We start from the raw sequence: 22621 nt of genomic DNA on the forward strand, positions 1-22621 counted from the left end.
GCACCAATGCAGGATGAAGAACAGAGATCCACAGAAGCCGGAGAAGCGGACCAGGACCACAGGAACCCAAGCAGGAGGCGGGCAACTCAGGCAAATCGAAAAGGAGCAGGAAGGGGAACCAGGGGGGGAGGTTCCAGGGAACACAGGAGAACAGGTAAGGGGGAAGAAGAAGCAGTAAGGCAGCCCTGACTAGAGGAGGAACAGGAGAGGAGCCAGCCCAGGACCCAAGAACCCAAGGAACAGGGAAGCGAAGCGGGAGGAAACCAACCGCGTTGAGACGCGGTGAAGAACAAAATCGGATCGCTTAAGTAGCGGTCCTGTGTGAAACCGAGGCTTGAACCGCGCTGCAATGCGCATGCGCGAACGGGTGCCGCCGCGCGAACGAGGCTTGGAACGCAAGCTCGCTCGAACAGCTACGTGAACGGCACCCGTGCCCTACACGGGTCAGGACAGAGAGACTCCGCCGGGGAAATGTGCTCAGAGCAATGCGTCGTCTCCACAACCTGAGACGTGGGTACAACTGCCAGGAACCAGCACGCCCCCTAGGGCCCCTTCGCCCCGCACAGTTAGGTGTTCTAACACTGCCGGGCTGCAGTCTGCCCTCTCCCTGGCCTTACTCGCGAAGTGCCTCGGAAGCGACGTCTCCCAATATTGGGTAATGATTTATTTTCTGCTGGTCTCCACACAAGGCTCCTGTTGATTCCTGTGCCCGGGTAGGTGGGAGTCTGGTAGAGAGAACATCATTGGAAGGGCATTTCTATGAGTATATGTCAATTTGTGCTTGAAAAGAAAAGCTAATTTCTGTGCATTTCTGAGTAGGTCAGTCCGTGCTGGGAAGAAAAAAGGCTTTTTTTTCGCGCGTGCAACCTGTGTATATTGTTTCATGTCAGTGATGAAACATTTTAATTTCTTTGACGGGGCCCCACTTTAATATTTTTGGATTACGCTTTGGATTTTTTCATTATATAAAACACACACGCTGCTTCCCGCTTTACCACTACAATATTTTGACGTCCCATATGTTCCTGAAAACACAACAGCGGGGTTGGCAAGATTACTAAAGCCGGCCTTCTCCCTCTTATGTGCAGATGCTGCTTGTTTGTTTGCTTAATCATTGTAGCCGAATAATGGGCTTGGTTGGCGCTGTGCTTATATTTTCTTTACATTTTTCGTAGTGTTTGTTTCTAATCCTGGCGGGTGGAAAGATATACAGACTTTCCATTTAAAACGGAAGAGCATTCACAAATAACACAAAGAGAAGGAGAGAGGGCGAGGATTCTTGGGACAATAGATGAACAAGTGAAGACCTAATAATTTGATATGTAAAGCCACTAAAATTGCACTTTTTAAAATTCTTTTTGTACTGTTCGCTTGAGAGATCGCAGATTATAATGCTGGCAGTCGTCACTGAAAGTGGCAAATGTATTTGACTAAAACCAGCACATCGATACAACAGGAACCTTGATAAATCGGAGCATTTACAAAGCATGTGTTGCCTGAATTACTTTGTCAACACGCTTGGACTGGTAAAAGCCAATAGTAAGAATTGGTATTTAAACATTTAAAATGATTATTTGAAGTGCAGTGGAGTATAATTGCCCAGAAACATCGTTCAATTCAATAGTCGCAGCTTGGTGGGTGTTTACATTGCGTTTTGATGTGTATCCGTGCTTTTTTGTTTGGATTTTTAAAAGTAATCCACCACAATTCCATACCAGATAAAGGTCTGGTATTCACGTGTCCAAACAGTAAACTCGGGGTTCTTTCTACAAGCAATATCTGATTCAGACGACCCTGCTGAAGCACCCCATCTCGCTGCTTTACAAAACGTGGGGTGTTGTACGGTTTTATTTCTTTAACGCGTCTAAGGATTTATATGATGACATGATTTGGTGTTAATGTGAGATGTACATTGATGTATATGGCTTAATTTACAAACCATAAATGCACAATCCATTTTTTTAAAAGTTGCTACATCCCTCACCTTTTAGGTTTTGGCGCATTTCACCAACACCATTGCTATAGATAAAACCTCTCATCCTTCCTCACACACTTGCTTTATCTCTTACCCTCTCACTCTCAACATTTCTTACTCATACTTTTTCTTGCTCATCATCGATGGCACTGTCTCTTAATCATTCCCTCCCTTGCTCTATTCTACTTCCTTCTCATTCTCTTCCATGCCGGAGAATTCTCTGAAAAGGCTAATTTCCCAAACCTAGTGAGTCCCCCAGCAGCTTTGCTGGATTTTTGGGGTTTATTTTTTTCTCCTGCTAAGAGTGAGACTCTCTTACTCCCACTCTTAGACATGATTTGAGGTGTTCCTTTATCTTTCCATGTGTTTTATGGGCTATGCGGTCTTTTACTCCATAGGGTCTCATGTGTTTTTGATGTGGGTTACACAGCACCCTTCGTGCCATAACCCAGGGGTGTCGTAGCAACCCCCCAACATAGACTCCATACCCTGGGACTGACTACTGTCTCCCAGGGCATGTAAAGTCACCATTGGCTTTACTAGTCCCAAATTATGAACAGAAACCAGTACAAACCATCATATTGTGGACGTACTGGTCGGGGCAATTCGATTGCCCCGGGTCTGTTGTTCGAGGGGGTACGTCTCGGTCCCCCCTGATCGAGTTTTGGCTGGTGGCAGTGGATACTACTTTTTATATTCGACCGCGAATATATCTCTATGGGATTTTCCCATTGTTCGAGGCTACCAACTTTAATTATTTAGTTCTTATAGCCTCAAACATACCGCCGGTTTATTTATTTAATATTAATTCACCGGTTGATATTTTTTTTCAGAACTCGATTCTAAAATGGCGTTTGTGTTCTCTTCTGTAACTCCAACCCAAGTCGAGCCCTTTGTTCCACTTTTTGGCGGGCTTCTCCACAGAATCCTCCAAAAGTGGTGCCACTCTGTCTGGGTACCAGAGGGGGTATGGGAGGGGGTTTAGGCACCCTGGACTGAGTTACCTTGGTAACTCAAGTCGCACTCTTGTGTGATTGGCCCAAGTGGTGAGCCGGCCGGCTCACCATTTAGCATGTTTGATTGACAGCTAGGCTGAATGAATGGGGGTTTGCTGCATAAAAGCAGGGGTTTGGGGACTGGAACTTCAGAAGTCGCCACAGGACCTAAGAATCAGAGGAGGGAGAAGCTGAGCCGACCTGCAACGATGACACCATCGGTGGAGCACTGCTGAACCGTCTCACCACTTTTCCCGACGACAGAGGAGATCTCCAGTCCGGGGAGTCGTCTTCCTTTGACTGGTGGGGATAACCAGTTTTGCCTTCTTTTCACCTTCCTGGAGCATCTCGTGGCCGCCTTGCCCGTGCCAAGCACCCCGGCAACCGGAATACCACGGTTTACCACTACCGCGAAGAGAAGGGTAGTACCTTTTAACCGAAGAACTCAGCGGCTGGTTTCTTCCCTGGCAGTGCAACGACCTTCATCTTTCCTCCACGGCGAGACCTCCTCTTCCTCTGGACGAAACACTGACTTGCACCCGCTGCCAGGAACAACTGCCCCCGCTGGAGCTTCCTTCACACTTAAGGTACTGTGTCCCGCCTGGCTTCCCTTGCGACAGATCGTTCGGGGTGACAGTAAAGCCTCGACTATCTAACCTGGTCTAGCCTGGGACAACCTAGCTAACTTTTCCTGACTTTAATTTCATCCTTTTCTACAATACTCTTTGGGCATAACCCCACTGTGTGAACCTGGACCCCTTCTGCTTACTCTCTCCAAGAGTGGGCCTTGCAATTGACTTCCTAGCTCTCCAGTAGAACTCTGCCTATCCTGCCTTACTGTGGTTCTTGTAAAAATATTGAAACTTGTGTGCTTCCATAACTCTGCCTTTTTCCCTCCCTTTTTTATAACTTATTAGAGTGCCATCTTATGTTAAGCGCTCACCTCTGTCTGAAAATAAGTGATGTTTCTCACTAAGACGTGTCTAATAAGTAACTAGGGTTGTATATATATGATAGTGACTGTGTGCTGAATTTACTCACCTCTTTTTGCTGGTGTAAATTACAAGTGTGTCTTTAAATAAATAATTATATACTTTTACACCAAAGCTCTGGTCAGTATTTGCTTGTGCTACTGTGTCTCTGTACCTATTGTGTATACTCTATATACTGCCTAACTCTTCTTGAGGGAAGTCTGACTGCTCAGCCACAGCTACCAAGTGAATCTGTGTGGTACAGACTGCTACCAAGTGGGTTTACTGCCAAACACCTGTAGTCTTAAATCTTTTGCAGTGGTCCCCAAGGGAACTGCACAGGTTTCTGCCTAACAGCCTGCACCCCTTATAGCATCCTCCTTTGAAACTTGGCACTCTCCTCTCTGCACCCTGGTACCTATAAAAGCAAATGACAGCAGTAAACGCCAAAACTATTGGCATTGCCAATGTTTGCTTTCTATTAGTCGATCTCCTCTCCTCTTCTACTGGATTCACTCCTGCCCTCTTTGGTTCTCCTCCTTATTTCCCCATCGCTGCTCTTCCTTCTTAACCACTTAGCTATCCTAATCTTTCTATCCTAGCTTGAAAACATTTTGTAACTTCATTTCACCTCCCGCCTTTTCAATCTTTGACCCTTGTAAGGCGCTCCAGAGTAGGGGCAGCACAGAACAAAAATGCGAATAAATAAATTGTACCATTGCTGATTTTCTTTGGTCTCTTTTCTTTGTCTCTTTTCCCTCTTTCTACCACCACCTCTGTTCTCTTTATCCTTTCTCTCTCCTTTCTCGCTCCTTTCTCTTCCTTAACCTACTCCACTGTTCTCTCTCCTTACCCCTTTGACCTTCTTCCTCTCTTCTCCACCTTTTCCTCTTTTCCACATCCTCTGCCTCTCGCTCCCCTTTGCTTTTCTCTTTCTCTTTCGCATCTGCTTTTTACTCACTCCACCTCCGCTATTATCAATTGCACCTATGCTTTGTTTCTCCACCTCCACCCTTTTCTCTCCCTCCTCCGCTTCACTCTCCCCTCCTTGCTGCACATCCCGTACTAATCTGAACCGTGATCTCCATTCTTCCGACTCCAACACCTCTCTAAACACACAATGTATTATTATTTTTAATATCCCTTTTTCCCAGCCACATCCTTTACAAATGTTATCTTCATAGCTAGAAGACATTTCATTGCACTATGTTGTATAAATGTGTTGGAATATCCTCTGCATTGATGATTTGGCACAGACAGTTGATATCTGAATGTGTTAGCATTGTGCTTTTGAGCTTTTTCAAAATTATTTAGCTAAGCAATCTGTATGTTGTTCATATATTAGCTTTGTACCTAGGTGAATATTCTAGATGCTTTTTGTCGAATCGCTGACTATCTCTCTCGTTTTCTTATTAGATTTGAAGATTTTCTTGCCCGCAAGTGGTCCTCTGAGAAGCGCTTTGGCCTGGAGGGCTGTGAAGTAATGATCCCAGCTCTGAAGACCATCATTGATAAATCCAGCGAGGTGGGGCTGGAATATGTGATTCTGGGAATGCCACATAGGTAATACAGGGTTTAGTAAGCAGCAAAAACCTTTCAGGTTTGCACCTTATGCCCATGTTTTTGAATCCTATACGTGTTTGATTGAATGCTCGACTGGTTCACTGTCCCATGTTGTAAAATACTGTGGACAAAACTGGGCTTTGAGAAGATTGTGCAGTGGTTACAGGATATGGCATGGTACGAATTTCAATATCAATGGCACAGAGGTTTTGGCATAATACCCAGATTAACTTCGTTGATTGGCCAAATAGTAACACTGGGGGAAAACCTCCTGCTTTGGCATTGAAACACTGACCCTTCCTAGTATATGGGAACTGTCCAAAGATGTAAAAACTAATTCGAAGACATAATTGATATCAGATAGGTGGCCAAGCATGTCTAGTAAACGCAGGTTCACTGCAATTTAATTAGGGAATTGTTAAGATGGATTTTCAAAATCAGTCCTGTGGACATATTCGGAGAGGGACGCCCTTTTCCAGTGAACAGGAGAAGAAACTAATGTCTAGCCAACCTCTATCTGGGTAGTGTGACTGAGCACCAAGGCTTAGAAATAGAGTGGTGTGGGGATCAGTTAAGCACACAGAGAACACTCTTAATAACACAAGTTAGACAGCATGTACACAAGTAATATATTTATTTAGGCCTTAGACAAACCTAGCCATGAAAGACCACAGGTAGGTACTCCACTTAAATATTCCCTACTGTTGTATACTCATTCACATTTGGTGTGCTCTGCTAAAAGCATGATAGACAGATGGATCCTATGTATGCTGTCCTAGGAAGTTGGAAGGACCTCGTGTGAAATTTAACGTATAATATTCCTATGAATTAAGTTAGTATATTGTAACAATTCATTCCAATTTTTCAAACATTTGACCTATTGAATCCTCTTGGCGACTGTTGTATAACTCAAAAGAAGTTCTTTATTTCCAGAGACTCATGGGGTCATGACTTGTCCAATGCATTTCCTTCTTTTGACCATCTTTATTGACTCAATTCTACAAAAATAAATAAATGATACCATCTGTGTAACTCTGTGTTGCAAGAATAATGTCATATCTAGATTACAGTTTAAATTGTGCATTATTTCAAATTGTAAATTTTTTACCAGACCACTGTGTCATGGTAAAAATAGATTTGATTGTCATCTGGAGTTCTGGTAAGCATACAGCTTGCTTGCTGAGGATCCTTAATTTTGATCCTGATATAATAGTGTACTTTTCCTTCTCTAAACATAGTTGTGCAAACAAAGAAAAACATAGAAAATCATTGATGAAGGTTCCCTAGCTGTTCTTGTTCTATTGAGTGTTTTCTCGTGTGTGTGGCAATTCTGGCCTGCAATAAGGTTGTTTTGTTAATTAAAAAAGGGTTCTCATTTAGTGAGTCTTGTGTACTATTTCCTATAATCTTTTTCCTTCTCACTTGCCACAATGGGCCTCATTCTAACTATGCCTGTCCGGTAACAACGGTGCCGGTAAGCCTACCAGCACTGTTGTTAACGGACCAGCACAGTACGACTCTGCGGGCGGGCGGAACAGTACCCGCTTGCAGAGTTTCACAGAAGCACGGTTATTAACGGTGCCGGTGCTTCTGTGTTCCCCATTCCCTTTGAGTTCTATGGGACGCAAATTGGAAAGGGGATTTAACAATTACCGGTGCCCGACTTCCCAGAACGCTGGGATTGTAATCCCCAGGTGTTTCCGGCAAGCCAGGTGCCGGTAAAATTCACAAGTCTGATGGCAACCTTCTGGTTTTACCAGCACGGTTACTGCCGGACTTGTGTGATGAGGCCCAATGTCTTTATGCAGCCATCTGACATCGGAGGGATCGCTCTTGCAAGCTGATCCTCCGTGTCAGTATGGCTTTATACTTTTGAAAATGGCCCGAGCAACACAGTGAAGTCATAAGTGTGATGATGTCATTGGGTGCTGGCCGCCATTTTGGATTAATGTGAACGCTAAAAACTTGATGTGGTTCGAACGGTTCAAATAATCCATGTTTACATTTGAATCCGATTGCGTTAAACTGGTTCTGTGTTTTTAGTGTTTACATTAATCCAAAATGGCGGACGGTAAGCAATGACGTCATCACTCTGATTGCCATTTTCAAAAGTATAAAGCCATACTGACACAGAGGATCAGCTTGCACGAGCGATCCCTCCGATGTTAGATGGCTGCATAAAGACATTGTGGTAAGGCAGAAGGAAAAAGATTACATACAGGAGACAGTCCATGAGACTCACTAAATGAGAACCCTTATTTATGACCAAAACAACCTTAATGCAGGCCAGAATCACCACACATGGGAGAAAACACTACATAGAAGTAGGGTACCTTCATCAAAGATTTTCTATGTTTTTCTTTGTTTGCGCAACTATGTTTAGAGAAGGAAAAGTATCCTTGGAAGAAATTTTGTTCAGTATTATTCCAGAATCAAAATTAAGGATCCTCATTAAATAAGCTGTATGTTTACCAGAACTCCAGATGACAATCAAATCTATTTTACCATGACATGGCAGGCAGGTAAAAATGTTACAATTTGAAATCATGCTGTAATCTAGATATGACATTATTCTTGCAACACAGGTAGAGATGGTTTAATTTAATTATTTTTGTAGAATTGAGTCCCTGAAGATAATCAAAAGAGTGAAATGCATTGGACAAGTCATGACCCACATGTGTCTCTGGAAATAAAGAACTTCTTTTGAGTGATACAACAGTCGTCAAGAGGATTGAATATATGAAATGTTAGAAAAATTGGAATGAATTATTACAATATATTAACTTAATTTATAGGAATATTATGTGTTGAATTTCACACAAGGTCCTCCCAATTTCCTAGGACATCATACGTAGGATCCATCTGTCTATCAATATTACCAGGCCACACTGTGCATGTGAGGTTTGTTGGCAACAGGACCACAGACCTGCTTGGGAGAATTTAGAAAAGAAAAACACGTTATACTAATTAACTGTGCCCACTCACCAAATCACGTACTCTGCTAAGAGCATGAACACTTTACTTTAGAATACAGTTCGCTCAGTTCCATAATGTAGGGTAGCAAAGCAAGTGAGTAAAAAAGAACCAGGCAATTAATCACCATTAGAGAACTAATATGCAGAAAATCAAGAAGTTAGAAACATCATATTAAAGTATAAACTATAAAGCACTACACCTTAAATAAAAGTCCTTCCGTAGCTAGAAAAAGTGGGAGTGTAGTGTCCTAGAGACACAATTCACATTGCAATTCTCTAGCGAAAACTAGGAGATGTTTTAAGAGTCTGAACAAGTGTTGACAAAACCAACAAGTAGTTTGCAAGGGTCTCAAATTTAAGAAACAATTGAAGAAAAGTTATTAGCAGACTCTCTCACAATCCAACCACTAGGGAAAGCCCAGGGGAGAGGATCATTAACCAGATCTCCACCGATCACAGTCAGGCAAGGGAGAGGTAGGGCCTGGACTTTATGCCTGTTGGGGGGGGGGGGGAGTGGGTAGGAACCGGTATGTTTACTCAACCGTTTTAGCCGGTTTCCCATAGAAGTTCATGAAATCACTGGGCCCACTTATCTCGCATCTTGGTTCAGTTGGAGGATGTCTAGGGGGCCTGGGTGCAGAGGTCACTTTCGGTGTTGTGTTGGTGGTTCCATGCTCCAGTGGCTCGGTCCTGGGAACTGGATAGCTAGACATCCCTGCTGGATTGAAGAAAGTACCACCACTCCGGCAGCAAACTTGGAGGACCCCGAGGACATGATGCAGTCAGCGATCCGCGATGGTCACTCCAAAGAGATTGCAGAAATCAGCCCTTATGGTGGAAATAAACTGGTCCTGTAAGGCCCCTCTTCAGGTTGGAGAGCTGCAGCTGCAGGGTGAGCCTATTTTCACAAATCAAGGATCTGCAGAGTCTCAAGCTCAACTTGTGATAGCAGCTGATGCAGCGAGTTTGCCCAGGAATAAGCAGGTCAGCCCACAGGATGGTTCTGGGATGCATCTGAAGGCTCCCACGGGCATTATCCTTGGGCAGGGGTCGCGACTGGTTATTCTCACCAGTCCAGGGATCAAAGCACCAATGATGGCCTTCTGGAGATCGGCAAAGGATCAGGGATTCACTGGGATGGTTGAAGAAAGCAATGCTGGCTGGCTTCCAACAGCAAGTTCTAGGTCTTCAGCAGGATGCTCTTCTTCGTAGGTGTCTTGTCTCCAACTGTAATCTGATGAATGGCTGTAGGAGTCTCCCTTTTACCCAGGCTTTCAGCTGGAGTTGCCCCACAGCCCACCAATGGTAAGTATCTGCACCATTCTAACTGGCACAGGTTGTCCAGTCCTGAACAGCCTCTGGCCACCATATCTGCCCAGCAACAGAAACACTTTGACATTGATATGGAGACCAGACCGTGCCGGACCCCACATCCGGAAGCAAACACATACTGCCGCTTTGCCTGGGAAAGCTAGAACTTTCACCTGTGAAAGGGATTTCCATATATGGCAATTCTGGCTAAAGGACGGCTAAACAAATCTTGTGGCACTGCCATTTTAGAGTATACTACCATTCCTGGCCTAACATATGCCATTCTAGCATATCGTAAAGGTCAATATCGGTCGGTAATTCATAGGTTCACTTCTGTCCCCCTTCTTAAATATCCGCATTACCACTGATCGCTTCCAGGAAGGAGGCGTAGGTCCCTGTGACTTATTAATGGTCATTGAAAAGGCTAAACGTATAGGTAACTGTCTTCTTTTGGTATGGTATGGTATTGTTTATTTATATAGCGCCTATACACAGGCAAGTTTTTCAAAGCGCTCAAGGAGGGTGGGAAACATGGGGAGAAAACAGTCGCTCAGAGCCCTTGAATTTCCGAGAAGATAATAGTCTGTACAGGCAGAGTAAGGGCGTAAAATACATTTAACAGTTTGAGATACAGAAAATAGACCTGACAGCGACTCTGCAGTTTTACCAGTGCAATTGAGGGTGAAGACAAGGGAGAACAGATATACGATCTTCAGGCACGGTGTGTGCGGATCAAGCAAGTGCATAGATGGTCACAAGGAGGGGGAGGTCCAAGTGCACCCGGTTGGTGGAGACTGGGGTAAGTGCAGAGAGAGATACTCTCTTGGGTTATTTCTCAAGTGCAGCGAGTGTGGGTGGGGTGTAGGGCCCTGAGGCAAGTGCGAAAGAGGACTGGTGGGGGTGCCACGGACCTGTGAAACTGAGGTCCACCAGGCGGCCAGTCAGCAAGCTGTAGGATGAGGCGGGAGAGAGGGAAAGAGCAGAGAACTAGGTTGATGGGGTAGGGGGGGAGGGAAGGAAGAGGAGAAGAGGAAGGTATTGAGGAGTTTCCTGTACTTCAGAAGATCAGGCTCAAGACAGAGGGTGGCAGGGAGGCTATTCCGGAGGGAGGCACCTGCTGAGGATAAGGATCTTCCTCCAAATCTCTGTTTGGCTAACCGGCTCACTCGCAGAAGGTTGGAGGTAGATGAGCGGAGGGCTCGTGAGGGACAGTATTTAGAAGGTAGCGTTGCAGGTAGGTAGGTCCCAGGCCTCAAAGTCTTGTGAACAATGCAGAGGGTCTTGAACTTGATCCTTTCAACCACAGGGAGCCAGTGAAGGGATTTCAGCGCCGGAGAGATGTGGTCCCTGGGCTTGAGGCCAAGGATAAGTCTTGCCGTTGTGTTCTGGATGAGGTGCAGAGGGCGCAGAGCAGAAGAAGCGAGGTTGAGGAAGAGGCTGTTGCAATAGTCCAGCCTAGAGAGAACCAGGGCTCTGGAGACAGTGAGCCACTGGGGGAAAGTGAGGAAAGGTAGAGTACCTCTGAGGAGGTGTAGCTGATAGTTAGACTTTAGAGATGTCCAAAATGTGACAGGAGAAGGAGAGAGTGGAGTAAAAAATGACCCCAAGGTTTCTTGCCTCGCAGGTGGATGCGGGCGCAGGGCCAAGGTAGGCTTGCCAGAGTGAAAGTGGAAAAGTAGGAGCAGGGCTCCCAATGCGAACGATCTGGCATTGAGGCAGAGGTTGCTTGCAGCATACCATGACTTGTCCCAGGAGGATAGCTCAGCAGCAACATGCTCGCCTTGTAAAAAAGATGACACGAAGTAACACAGGTTCGTTCCCCGGGTCCGCGCTTAGAAAACCTCTGGTTAATAAGCATGTTATAAATACGCAACTAAAACATATTCCTGTAACAGCGCCTCCATGCCCCCGGGCTGTGTGGGCGCTTTAAAAATGCAAATAAAAAAATAACTGAATAGCGGACAGTCAGATATGAGCGAGAAGGAGGAGGCAGCTAAGGGTAGCCTGAAAGATAGTTGTGTGTCATCCGCGTAACACTGGAAGTTAGAGGTGAAAGTGGCATTCACACGTGCCAGGGAAGCCATATAGACGTTGAAGAACCAGGGGGATAGGTTAAATCCCTGGGGGACGCCACAGGTTGCGAGAGCTGTGGTCGAGAGAAAGGCTCTGAGTTCCACCTGGGATGGGCGGTCCGACATAATGACCAGGCGAGAGGTAGCAATGGAGAGAAAAAGAGGGAGGCTGGCATAAGAGTAAATATAAAGTAAAGAAATATGAAGCTACATTGCGTGACATAATAAAGATATAGTCTGTAACACAATGCAAGACAGAGCAACAAACATTCCAACATGAATAAAAAGTGGCATCCTATACCTACTTTTTCCTGAGATTCTTCTGATCATCTGCAGATCTTTTTTTTCCAACTTTGTTATGCGTACACTATCCTAAGAAAACCTTTGTGACTTTAAAAGCTCCTGGGTCAGATGAATAACTCCTGGTCTAAGGAAAATCCTCGACATCCAGGAGCTACTTTCAGCTCCTGCTTCTTGAATCATGTAGTTTTTACATGTTTCAGTACTGGTATTGTGGTACCATCTATGTTGATGGCAGAGTAGTCTGGATGAAGGGCGCTAATTTTGGATTGGGGGCCCACAATGAGAATCTGTTTTCTCATCGTTGTGGCTGAGGCTGTTTAATGCCATCCAGTTTTGAATTATGGCCTAGATTTTGTTAATAGTCGGAGTATCTTGGGTGTAGTTCCCTGTAAGTGCGATAAGGGTCTGGGTGTCATCTGCAAACTTGGTGTAGATGACACCCATTTTGCCTAGCGAGGAGAAGAGAAGCTTTGTATATGCATTATAGAGTGTGGATGAGCGGCAGGAGGCTTGAGGTATACCAATGGGGACTGGTATGGGGTCTGCGGCTTCCTTGCCTATGGAGACTCTAGATGTTCGTTCAGCCAGGAAGGATTCAATCCACGTAGTAGCGTCAATGGAGAAGTTGAAGTCTCTAGCTAGGGTGGAGCAGAGTTTGTTGTGATCCACAAGATCGAACGCCGCAGATAAATCCAAAAGGAGGAGGATGCAGAGTTTTCCTGTGTCTCTGATGGAATCCATTTGTATCTTGAGATCCAAAAGGGCTGTTTCAATGCTATGGTTAGGACGGAAACCAGATTGTTTAGTGCCAAGGAGCTGGTTGTGTTCCAGGTGTGCTTGGACTTGGTTGTATGCTATTTTGTCTAGGATTTTGAGTAGAAATGGGACTGTTATTGGCCTATAATTGGTGGACACAGTAGGGTTGAGGCTGTTTTTTGTTTTAGGATTGGTGTGCCCCAGGCTTCCTTAATGCTGGCTGGAACCAATTTGGCGTTAAAGGATGCGTTAACAAAATTAGTGATGATGGGTGTCAGTGTGTGGGAACATGATTTGACTGTCATGATCTCTACTTCCAAAAGATAAGGACTTGCCCGACTCCCTTGGAAGCAGACCCATAACCCCGGTTCCGAGTGCCAGCCAGTCCCAATTGGGACCTTTTGGACCCTGTCCTGGCGCCAGTGGCACCAGGCTCATAAAGATGCCCAGTCCCAGCGCTGGAAGCGCCGGGCTCATAATGCTTGGGTGGACTTACCTGCAGCAGACCATGCTGCCTACTTACCTGCCAGTTGAACCCCTGATCCTCTTCTGTTTGGGACTACTTTTCCTGTTGGGTGGGGCAGGAGCCACTCCCTAGGTTCAGAACACTGGAACTCTTCTGGAAAGCAGGAACTCTTTTCTTACCTAGGCGTGGCTGTGGAAGGAGACACCTAAGCACTACAGGAGGCTATTTAAACCACACCCGATGGATGAATCTTGCTTTGTGTTATTCTGCATTCTCTGCAGCAGAACGCTCATCGTGTCTTCTGCTTCTGATCCTGGGCCTAAGGGAACAAAGGCTTACCATCCTGGAATCCAGTCTTCAGCAGCACCTGTAAAGACAAAGAAAGAACAGGTTAGCACTACGGTCTTCAGTGGCAGCGCATCTCTTACCTGGTCCATCGGCTGTCACCAACGCCTCGCACTGCATTCCGGCATCTGAAAGACAAAGGCTTACCTACTCTTCGCATGCTCCGGAGGCCTTCGGCGCTGCATCCCTCATCTGAAAGACAAAAGAAGGTGCGTTTAAAGACATTGGGCAACTTTATTACTCACGTGCCATTACTCCTTCCCACGCCGAATCCAGTGGGTATTCCAGCACCCTTCAGCTTCTCTAAAGCTCCGAACTTGTACCTGCAAGATAAAAGGGACAGTTAGTGCGCATCGTGAAGCAGGCTACAAGCGCTTACTTACGTGCTTCCAGGCGCTTCTATTCCTCACGCGGGTTCGATCCTCAACTCTCATCAGCCCGCCATCCGCCATCGCCGGAACCCTGCAAAACAAGAGATATCATTACAAAAGACTTTTAAGACATTTGAAGTGCCCAGAACTTACCGTTCGTGCAGTTAACGACGGACAGCAGTCCTCTGAGGTCAAGAGGCCTGCACCCTTATCCAGTGAAGAAACTGGTTACGGCACCCTGCCCCGAGGCAGATGGAGAGCTCAGCGTTCACTTACCTAAGGTGAGGGCGTTAACCCTTGGGGTTCTACAGGAGAAGAGAAAGGGAAGAGGAGAGAGGCACCCAATAACCCCAGTTCATTAATCCCATATTTTCTATCTGCAGACATCTTACTCTTCGAGTCAGACATACAGTGCACATAGGTCCAGCCCAAAGAGCCAACCGTGTGTTACACATCACCTTTGAAGATACGGCATTCAACAAGTCAAGACCGGCGCCTCTGCGGGTATCAGGTGAGCGTTACATTGACTACTTTTGCTGGGACAGAATCTCCTTTGCAGTTGGCTGTTTTGAGCTTAGATATAGTGTCAACCACTTTGTCTTGTGAGACAGGAGTGAAGTAGAATATGGGGTTGGTGTTCTCGTTAACGGTTGGTAGGTGATTGTCAGAAGCAGGCTTATCCGCTAGGAGTTGTATTTTGGTTGTGATTTTGTTTTGAAGTAGGTCAATCTTGGCAGCTAAAGCATTTTGGATAGTAGTACACCACCTTTGCATGGTCTTAGTCAGTGACACACACAGCATCATTTAGGTATATATTTTGAAGAAAAACGTGTATGTAGAAAGAAGTGAAGAGAAAGCCAAGGCTTGCTTAACGGCATAGCCACAACTGAGTTGTACAGTTTGTCGCCTCACCCCTCTGAGATATGTAACTGTTAATTGCATATGGAAAATATAACAGCTGATACAGATGTCCATTAGCTTTAAGGTAGGCTTTGTAAAACAACCTTTTTGTATTTTGGTGGTGGTGGTGGTGGTGGCAGCGCATCTCAGGCAAGGGGGGATTCACGTCTACCCCTACCTGGACGATTGGTTGATCAGGGGGAGCTCTCCCGAGCAAGTCCTGGATCATCTGTCCGTCACCTGCCACTCCCTTCACAGGCTGGGCTTCTCCCTCAATTTAAAGAAGTCCCATTTGACGCCGACACAGCGGCTCCAGTACATCGGAGCAGTGCTCGACACTTCCCTGGGGCAGTGTTTTCCTCCCTAGGTGAGGGCTCTTCACATTTACCACACGTTTCAGCATGCCCAGACGCTCCCAGCGTTCAAGTTCTTGAGGTTGCTCGGCCTCATGGCATCCTGCATTCTTCTGGTGCCAGAGGCTCGCCTGCGGATTAGATCTTTGCAGTGGGCACTCAAGATGCAATGGTCGCAGTCCTCCGGCAGGATGTCGGACCCGGTTCAGGTGCCGCCCTCGGTCGCCCGGGACCTTCTGTGGTGGGCCGTCGAAGGCAACTTGATGAAGGGGGCTCCATTTTGGCTTCCCTGGCCGGAGGTGACGATCGTGACGGATGCATCCCTCACGGGATGGGGAGCTCATGCCAACGGGCTGACAGTCAGCGGTCGTTGGTCTCCGTCGGAGTCCAGACTCCATATCAATCTGTTGGAGCTGAGGGCCGTCAGGTTAGCCCTGAAGGCTTTTCTGCCGACTGTGCAAGGAAAGTATGTCCTGATCCTGACGGACAACACAGTGGCCATGCCCTACCTCAACAAAAAGGGGGGGGCAGGGTCACTTCCTCTGTGCAGGGAGGCGATGCAGCTCGAGTTCTGGGCCATCCAGCAGGAAGTTTCGATCTCGGCAGTTCATCTGGCCGGAGACGAAAACGTGACGGCGGACGCTCTGAGCAGGCAGAGCACGATCTCTCACGAGTGGGAGTTGGCTCAGGAGATTCTCCTCGAGATCTTCGCCCTTTGGGGGACCCCTCAAGTGGATCTCTTCGCCTCCAGTGTCAACCGGAAGTGCGAGAGGTTCTGCTCGCGGGAATTTCCTCCAAAAGGAGCCTTAGGAGACGCGTTCGTGGTGGAGTGGTCATTCCCGCTGCTGTACACGTTTCCTCCAGTCCCCGTCATCCCGCAAGTGCTGCGGAGGTTACGGAAGTTCGGTTCCCGGATGATCCTCATTGCTCCGGCGTGAGCTCGGAGGACGTGGTACCCGGACCTTCTCGACTTGTCCATCTGCCCTCCACGTCGTCTTCCCTACTGAGACGATCTGCTCTCACGGGAAGGGGGTCAGGTTCTCCATCCAGAGGTCAGATCCCTCAACCTTCACGCTTGGCTTCTGAAAGGGTGAGGTACAAGGATTGGGACCTCCCTGATGACGTCATGGAGGAGTTGCTTTCGGCCAGAAGGCCAGCAACAAAGTCTTTATACCGCTGCCGTTGGAACAAATTTTGCAGCTGGTGTAGAGAAGAGAATATCAACCCTTTTTCATGTGGTACACCAAAGGTGTTATCGTTTCTACTCTACTTGGCAAACTCAGGCCTTCAAGTTGGCACTGTAAAAGGCTATCTCGCAGCGCTATCAATCTTCAAGCGCACTGCGGAGGAACCATCGTATTTCAAACTACCCCTAGTAATACAATTTCTCAAGGGATTAACTAATGTTTATCCTCCAAGACCATTCCAAGTTCCCTTATGGGACTTAAATTTAGTCTTAAATTTTCTAATGGGTACTCCCTTCGAAGCACTCCACTCTTGTTCGCTGAGATTTCTCACTCTTAAAACTGTCCCATTGGTAGCACTAATATCTGCTAGGAGGGTGAGCGAATTACAAGCTCTTTCTTGTAAACCCCCCCATGCAATTTTCCATAAGGACAAAGTTGTCCTACAGGTGAAGCCTAATTTCCTCCCAAAGATGGTTTCTGAATTTCACATCACTCAGAAAATTACCTTACCTTCGTTCTACCCTCCTCCCCATCCGGGGAAAGAGGAAGAAAGGCTACATAGGCTGGACCCAAGGTGAGCTCTAAGCTTTTACATCAGCAGACTGGCTAGGATTAGGCAAGCAGACCAACTGTTTGTAGGATACTCAGGTCACAAGTTGGGACTACTCATAACAAAACAGACCATTTCCAGGTGGATTATTTTGGCCATTCTGGAATGTTACAAACTGGCAGGGAAAGAGCCACCCCAAAATCTTAGGGCTCATTCAACCAGGGGTATCGCAGCCTCTTTGGCCCTCCAAAGAGGGGTACCAGTCCAAGACATGTGTGGCTGCCACATGGTCGTCCGCACATACATTCACAAGATTTTACAACCTAGATTCCTCCACTAGTCAAGAGACCAGATTTGGCAAAACCGTATTACGTTCGGTTCATTCCTAAAAGGCATACATGACATTATTACTCCCACCTCCAATTACATGCCACTGCTATGGCAGTCTATCAAAGATAAGGAATACGTCGGAGGACACAATCCCTTCGAAGAACAAGTTACTTCTTACCTTGTAACGTTCTTTCGATGGGATGTTCCTCCGACGTATTCCTCATCGCCCCTCCCATCCATCCCAGGTCAATAACCAATTCAGGCATGACTTATCTTATGCTACAAAACAGAACTGAGCAACGGACGCCGCGCGTGGCTATTTATGGGCATGGTGACGTTGGCGCCGATACGGTGGTTGTCGAGGGACATCGACACGGCGGATGTCGATGTGCAGCGCCCTCTACAGAGAAAAAATGTCCGAGGCCAGCAAGCTGGAGACGAATTATCAAAGATAAGGAATACGTCAGAGGAACATCCCATCGAAAGAACGTTACAAGGTAAGAAGTAACTTGTTCATCTCGCTGTGTGTTTATATTTAGTGCATAGCGCTATAATATAATGCTGTTTCTCTTAATTATATGACTTTTGTCTAAGAAGTACAATACTCCTCAGAAGTGTCACCCCTCTGAAAAGCCACTTTTGCGTGCTGCTGTCACTTTACATTTTGTTTTATTGGTTGACAGTGACATTTGGTTTGTACAGTGCTATTGTTTCTGTCTTGCTTTATAGGGGGCGGCTGAATGTTTTGGCCAATGTAATCCGAAAGGATTTGGAGCAGATATTTTGTCAGTTTGACCCAAAACTTGAGGCTTCAGATGAGGTAAGTGTTTTCAGACATTACCTTGAGGACATATTTTTTGATGCAAGTGCATATGTCCAAGTCTAAAAACCTGCAAGCATAGTTATCTGAATGTATGGCAAGGAAGTGAACACACCATATGTGGCATTATAATGTTATGCAATTTCCCCCCATTTTCTTCTTCAAACCTCCCCTTCCTAAATATTTTGCGTTTTAGTAGTTTACTTGTAATTTGGGAGGACATTACCACAAAAAAACCTTTCACATGACACTGAACAGATAGTAGAGCCAGTCCCTAAGTAGGGTGCAATGACAAGTTTCAATGATTGTATGTTTAGCGTATGCCAGTTGGTGAAAGGGATATGCATAGAAACAGATACAGTGGACATTTTGGGAGCAAACATACAAATTATGGATATTTGGTCCAGTATGTGCATAGGTATGATTTACATAAATCATACCCATGGAAAGAAAAAGTGAAAATACGCCTACATATAGAACAACTGGAAACATAGAACAAGATTTATAAGGACTAAGAGACATATACCCCACTATCCCCTTGCACAAATCTCTGCATACCTAACTCACACTAAAATCGACATAACCATCCTCTCGCTCAGCAAACCGCACACACTTCACCACACCGCAACAACAAACACATAAACCGCACCAACAACACACAAGGTCTCGCATCGGCCCAATATTCACACCAAAGCTCAACGCACTGTGAAAACCGAACTGAAGCTGTCAACAGCACACCACTTTCTCACTTTCCTATTCCCTCTTCACCCGTCGAACACATTTCTCACTTCTTGTTTGCAGATCCACCTGAGCGCCTGGGGATCAATTCCGTTGGTGACAGTGCGCGATACAAATACCTTTAACATTAACATTAATATATACATACGTGACATTACTGAGAAAGCAGGATTGGGGCAGTAGTAATGTCAGATGAGGTGGGAATCGGTGGGGGTTAAAGATGCACTTTTAGTGGTTAGCATGAATATCGGTTAGCCTGCTTAACAGTTCAGTATTTTGAATTGCTTTGATGTCTGAGAACATCATTCCAGTGTAGGGGATAGTAGCGAGAAGGAATGTAGGTGAAAGGAGAAGCAAGGCGGGAGCATATAGACAGTTTGTTGAGGGCTGAGCATCATAGAATTTGAATAGGTGAATATGACATGATGACATTATGTTGAGGTGGGAGAGGATCTAGGTATTTTGCACTAGAACTTTGTTAAAGGAGACAGATGCGTAGCATGGAAGGCCTAGAAGTAGGATAGTGCAGTACTCTACTTTGCTGAAGACCAAGGTAGGGATTAGAGGTGTTACTGAGTGGCGCGTTTGTGCAGGCAGGTCTTCCTAATGTTGCGATGGTTACTCTTTGCCACAATGGCTTGGAGTAATTGATTGAAAAGGGGACCCTGCAGTTGCGAGCCATGGGTTAAGGAGTGAGGAGATCAGGAGGATGGGGGACGTAGGTTGTGAGAGTGGGATTGTCATTGGAAGCCAGAAGAGAAAGGACTTTAGTCTTGGAGGAGTTTAGTATCCAATCAACGTAGATCCATTATGATGAGTCGGAAATGAAACTCATATGAAGTTAGTCATGTTTTTGGTTAAAGACTTTTGTTGAAAATAAAACGGTTGGGAAAAGGCCTCTCTGACCCTGCTCTAAGTGGAATTTCCCTACCTAAACCAAAACTAAGGATCTGTCTGTATCCGTATTTATAAATGAATAACTGTCCTTGGGTCAAAGTTCCTATTCTTACTCTCACACTATAAACTAAACCATAAGGTGAAAAGGGAAATGTCTTTAATCTTTGGTGCCTTTTGAAAAAGTGTTTGTAAAGAAAGAATAAATAAATCTTCTTCAAGGATAAAGAGTTCTTGTTCCAGAGGATGGCTCCCTTACCTTGGTTGCGTTGTCTCTTTAACACAAATACTTCCCAATATTACAGGACCTTGTGTCTTTCTTGGCCCACAATAGCACTGTCACACACACAAAGCTGCTTAGCTCTGTAATTCTATTTCTTTCAGAATTTCCTGGTTTCATTTTCTGCCTGGATTTTTGCTTCTCCTTGTCTGGTCAACACAGTTCTGATATTCTTTCTTAGAACGTCTTGTTCCCAGCCACTTGCAATATCCTGGTACACTCCCCTGCCAAGGCTTTTTGTGTTTATTCACTTGTGATTGCCTGGTGTACTTTCCTGCCAGGTGGTCTTATATTCACATGCTTGTAATTGCCTGGTATGCTCTACTGCCAGGGCTTCTTGTGTTCACATGTTTATATCCATTTCCACTGTTGTACATTTACTGAGTTATCCTTTTGACATGTTAGTCGATTCAGTGTTCCCATGTGTTTTCAGTCCATGCAGTCACATACTGATAAGGGGTTTGATTATAACTAATTCCCCTTTTTATAATGAGTCTTCGTTTTCTCTCTTGCTGCTGTTCTGTTCACTATTATTTGTATTTGACATGGTCGCCGATATACGCCCAGTGTCCCCACAATGCTTGGTTTTATTCACCAGCTCTTGTTGGCATTCTCAGGCTTGTTTGCGTTCAACCAGTGAAGGCACACTGCCTACTTTCCTCTCGTGGCTGCTTTCTGTTCAGTTTCCCGTCTCCGGTGGTCATCTCTTCAACATGCTTGGTTCGCTTCAGGCTTCAGGCTACAGTAAGTAAGGTGCTGCTTTCCGTGGTCTACGAATGCCTAGCAGTCTTTCACTGGTTCCTGGTATTTCTGCAGTGTGTCTCGTTCTTGCAGCGTCCCTCTTCTTCGTGGATGGTGAGCCGCCTGGCTCCACCACACCTGTCTGAGCTTCTCGGTTCCTCGAGCCTCACAGAGAAGTTAAACCAGGGTTGTCCAACATGCGGCCCAAGGGCTGCAATGCGGCCCTCCAGCCCATTTTATGTGGCCCTCGAGGCCCAGTGAAGAGCACAGACAAAGCATTAGGGTTACTTTTGTACGTTTTTTTATTTATTTTATATGCAGCAAGCGTTTTGGCTGCAGTTTCAGGGTAGGAATTGTAGTCCACACACATTACGATTTCCATTGGCTGAGAAACAGCCAATGGAAATACTGTTACCATGCAAGGCACGTTGTAGTAGTGGAAATAAATAAAATAAATAACTGCCTTGCATGGTAAAAGTATTTCCATTGGCAGTTTCTCAGCCAATGGAAATCATAATCACGTAATGTGTGTGGGTGGAGTGACGGGCACACAGCGCCACCTTCACACATCTGTGTTGCCGAGCCCAGGGCAGAGCCTGCGTGAGCCAGCAGCTCAGCCCAGCCCAGGTTCCCAGTGCTACTTGAGGTGCACACCGAGGCCTAGTTCTCGATGCCTCCAGCAGTGAGAAGTACTGCCTGCCATATTTTCCGACTTATATTTGCAGCATGCAGTGCTTTTGAGCCTCCAAGATACTGCTGGCCAGATACACCAGAACACAAGTATCTGGCCAGCAGTATCTCGGAGGCTCAAAAGCAGCGTGGGCTGCCTTAATGTTTGAACATTCCACCTCGGGAGGGAGGGTACAATTTGCATCACTTTTTGAAAAAAAAAGAAAACCCTTGGGTACTGTTCAAATTGCGTCACAAAAGGAATGAATTCCCACATGATTTTACCGCATGTGGGAATTAATTCCATGCCAAAATGGCTAGGCAACACAATCACGCCATCCGCACCCGGAAAAGCAGCACAGTGGGTAAAATGCCTGGGGCTCTATCCAGTTTTTCTTTTTGCAACTGACAAGTTCTAACCTGGACGAGGCAAAACAGCCCTTGGGAGGTGTCTGTGCCCCTGTCGGAGGAAGGCCAGCTGCAGGAGTGAATTTTCAGAGCGCATAACGCCGTAGCCCACCAGATCCAATGCACTGTGGGCTTTACAGCCAAGATGTCAATTCCCTCCCCGGTTCCTACAACATGGCCCTCAGCTCAGCTGGAGTGATCCGAGTACCGGCGCACCGGCCACCCCTGGGCGCTGGGAGAGGAGGGCACCCGGCCATTTCTAGTTCTTCATACTTTAAGATTGTGCTCACATTGCGTTTCTTCAATTAGGTTCACGTTTGGGTGATCTCCTTTCCCCATTTTATCTGTTGAATTGGATTATGCTTCTTTCATTAGCACAGAAGTAATGAATGTGTATTACAGAGATAAGCTGCCATATGTATTAGGCACACTGCACAGGCAGCATCAATCATTAACACAGAAGTAATGTATGTGTATTACAGAGATAAGCTGCCTTTTGTATTGGACACACTGCACAAGCAGCATCAGTCATTACCACAGAAGTAATGAATGTGTATTGCAGAGATAAGCTGCCATATGTATTGGGCACAACACTGCACAGGCAGCATCAATCATTAAGAGAGAAGTCATGAATGTGTATTACAGAGG

At 45.9% G+C, this 22621-nt stretch overlaps 1 protein-coding gene across 9 annotated transcripts in view; it reads left to right on the forward strand.

The window, feature by feature from the left end:
- OGDHL (oxoglutarate dehydrogenase L) overlaps positions 1–22621 on the forward strand; it is a 2607259-nt gene that overhangs the window by 632715 nt on the left and 1951923 nt on the right. For all 9 annotated transcript variants that reach the window (XM_069610806.1, XM_069610810.1, XM_069610809.1 and 6 more), the window contains 2 exons: positions 5358–5504; positions 18153–18243. In XM_069610806.1, coding sequence (XP_069466907.1) covers positions 5358–5504; positions 18153–18243 — 238 coding nt within the window. The remainder of the gene's footprint in view (positions 1–5357; positions 5505–18152; positions 18244–22621) is intronic.

The sequence above is a fragment of the Ambystoma mexicanum genome, chromosome 8 (assembly GCF_040938575.1).
Source record: "Ambystoma mexicanum isolate Mex_15411 chromosome 8, UKY_AmexF1_1, whole genome shotgun sequence".
Taxonomy (NCBI): Eukaryota; Metazoa; Chordata; class Amphibia; order Caudata; family Ambystomatidae; genus Ambystoma; species Ambystoma mexicanum.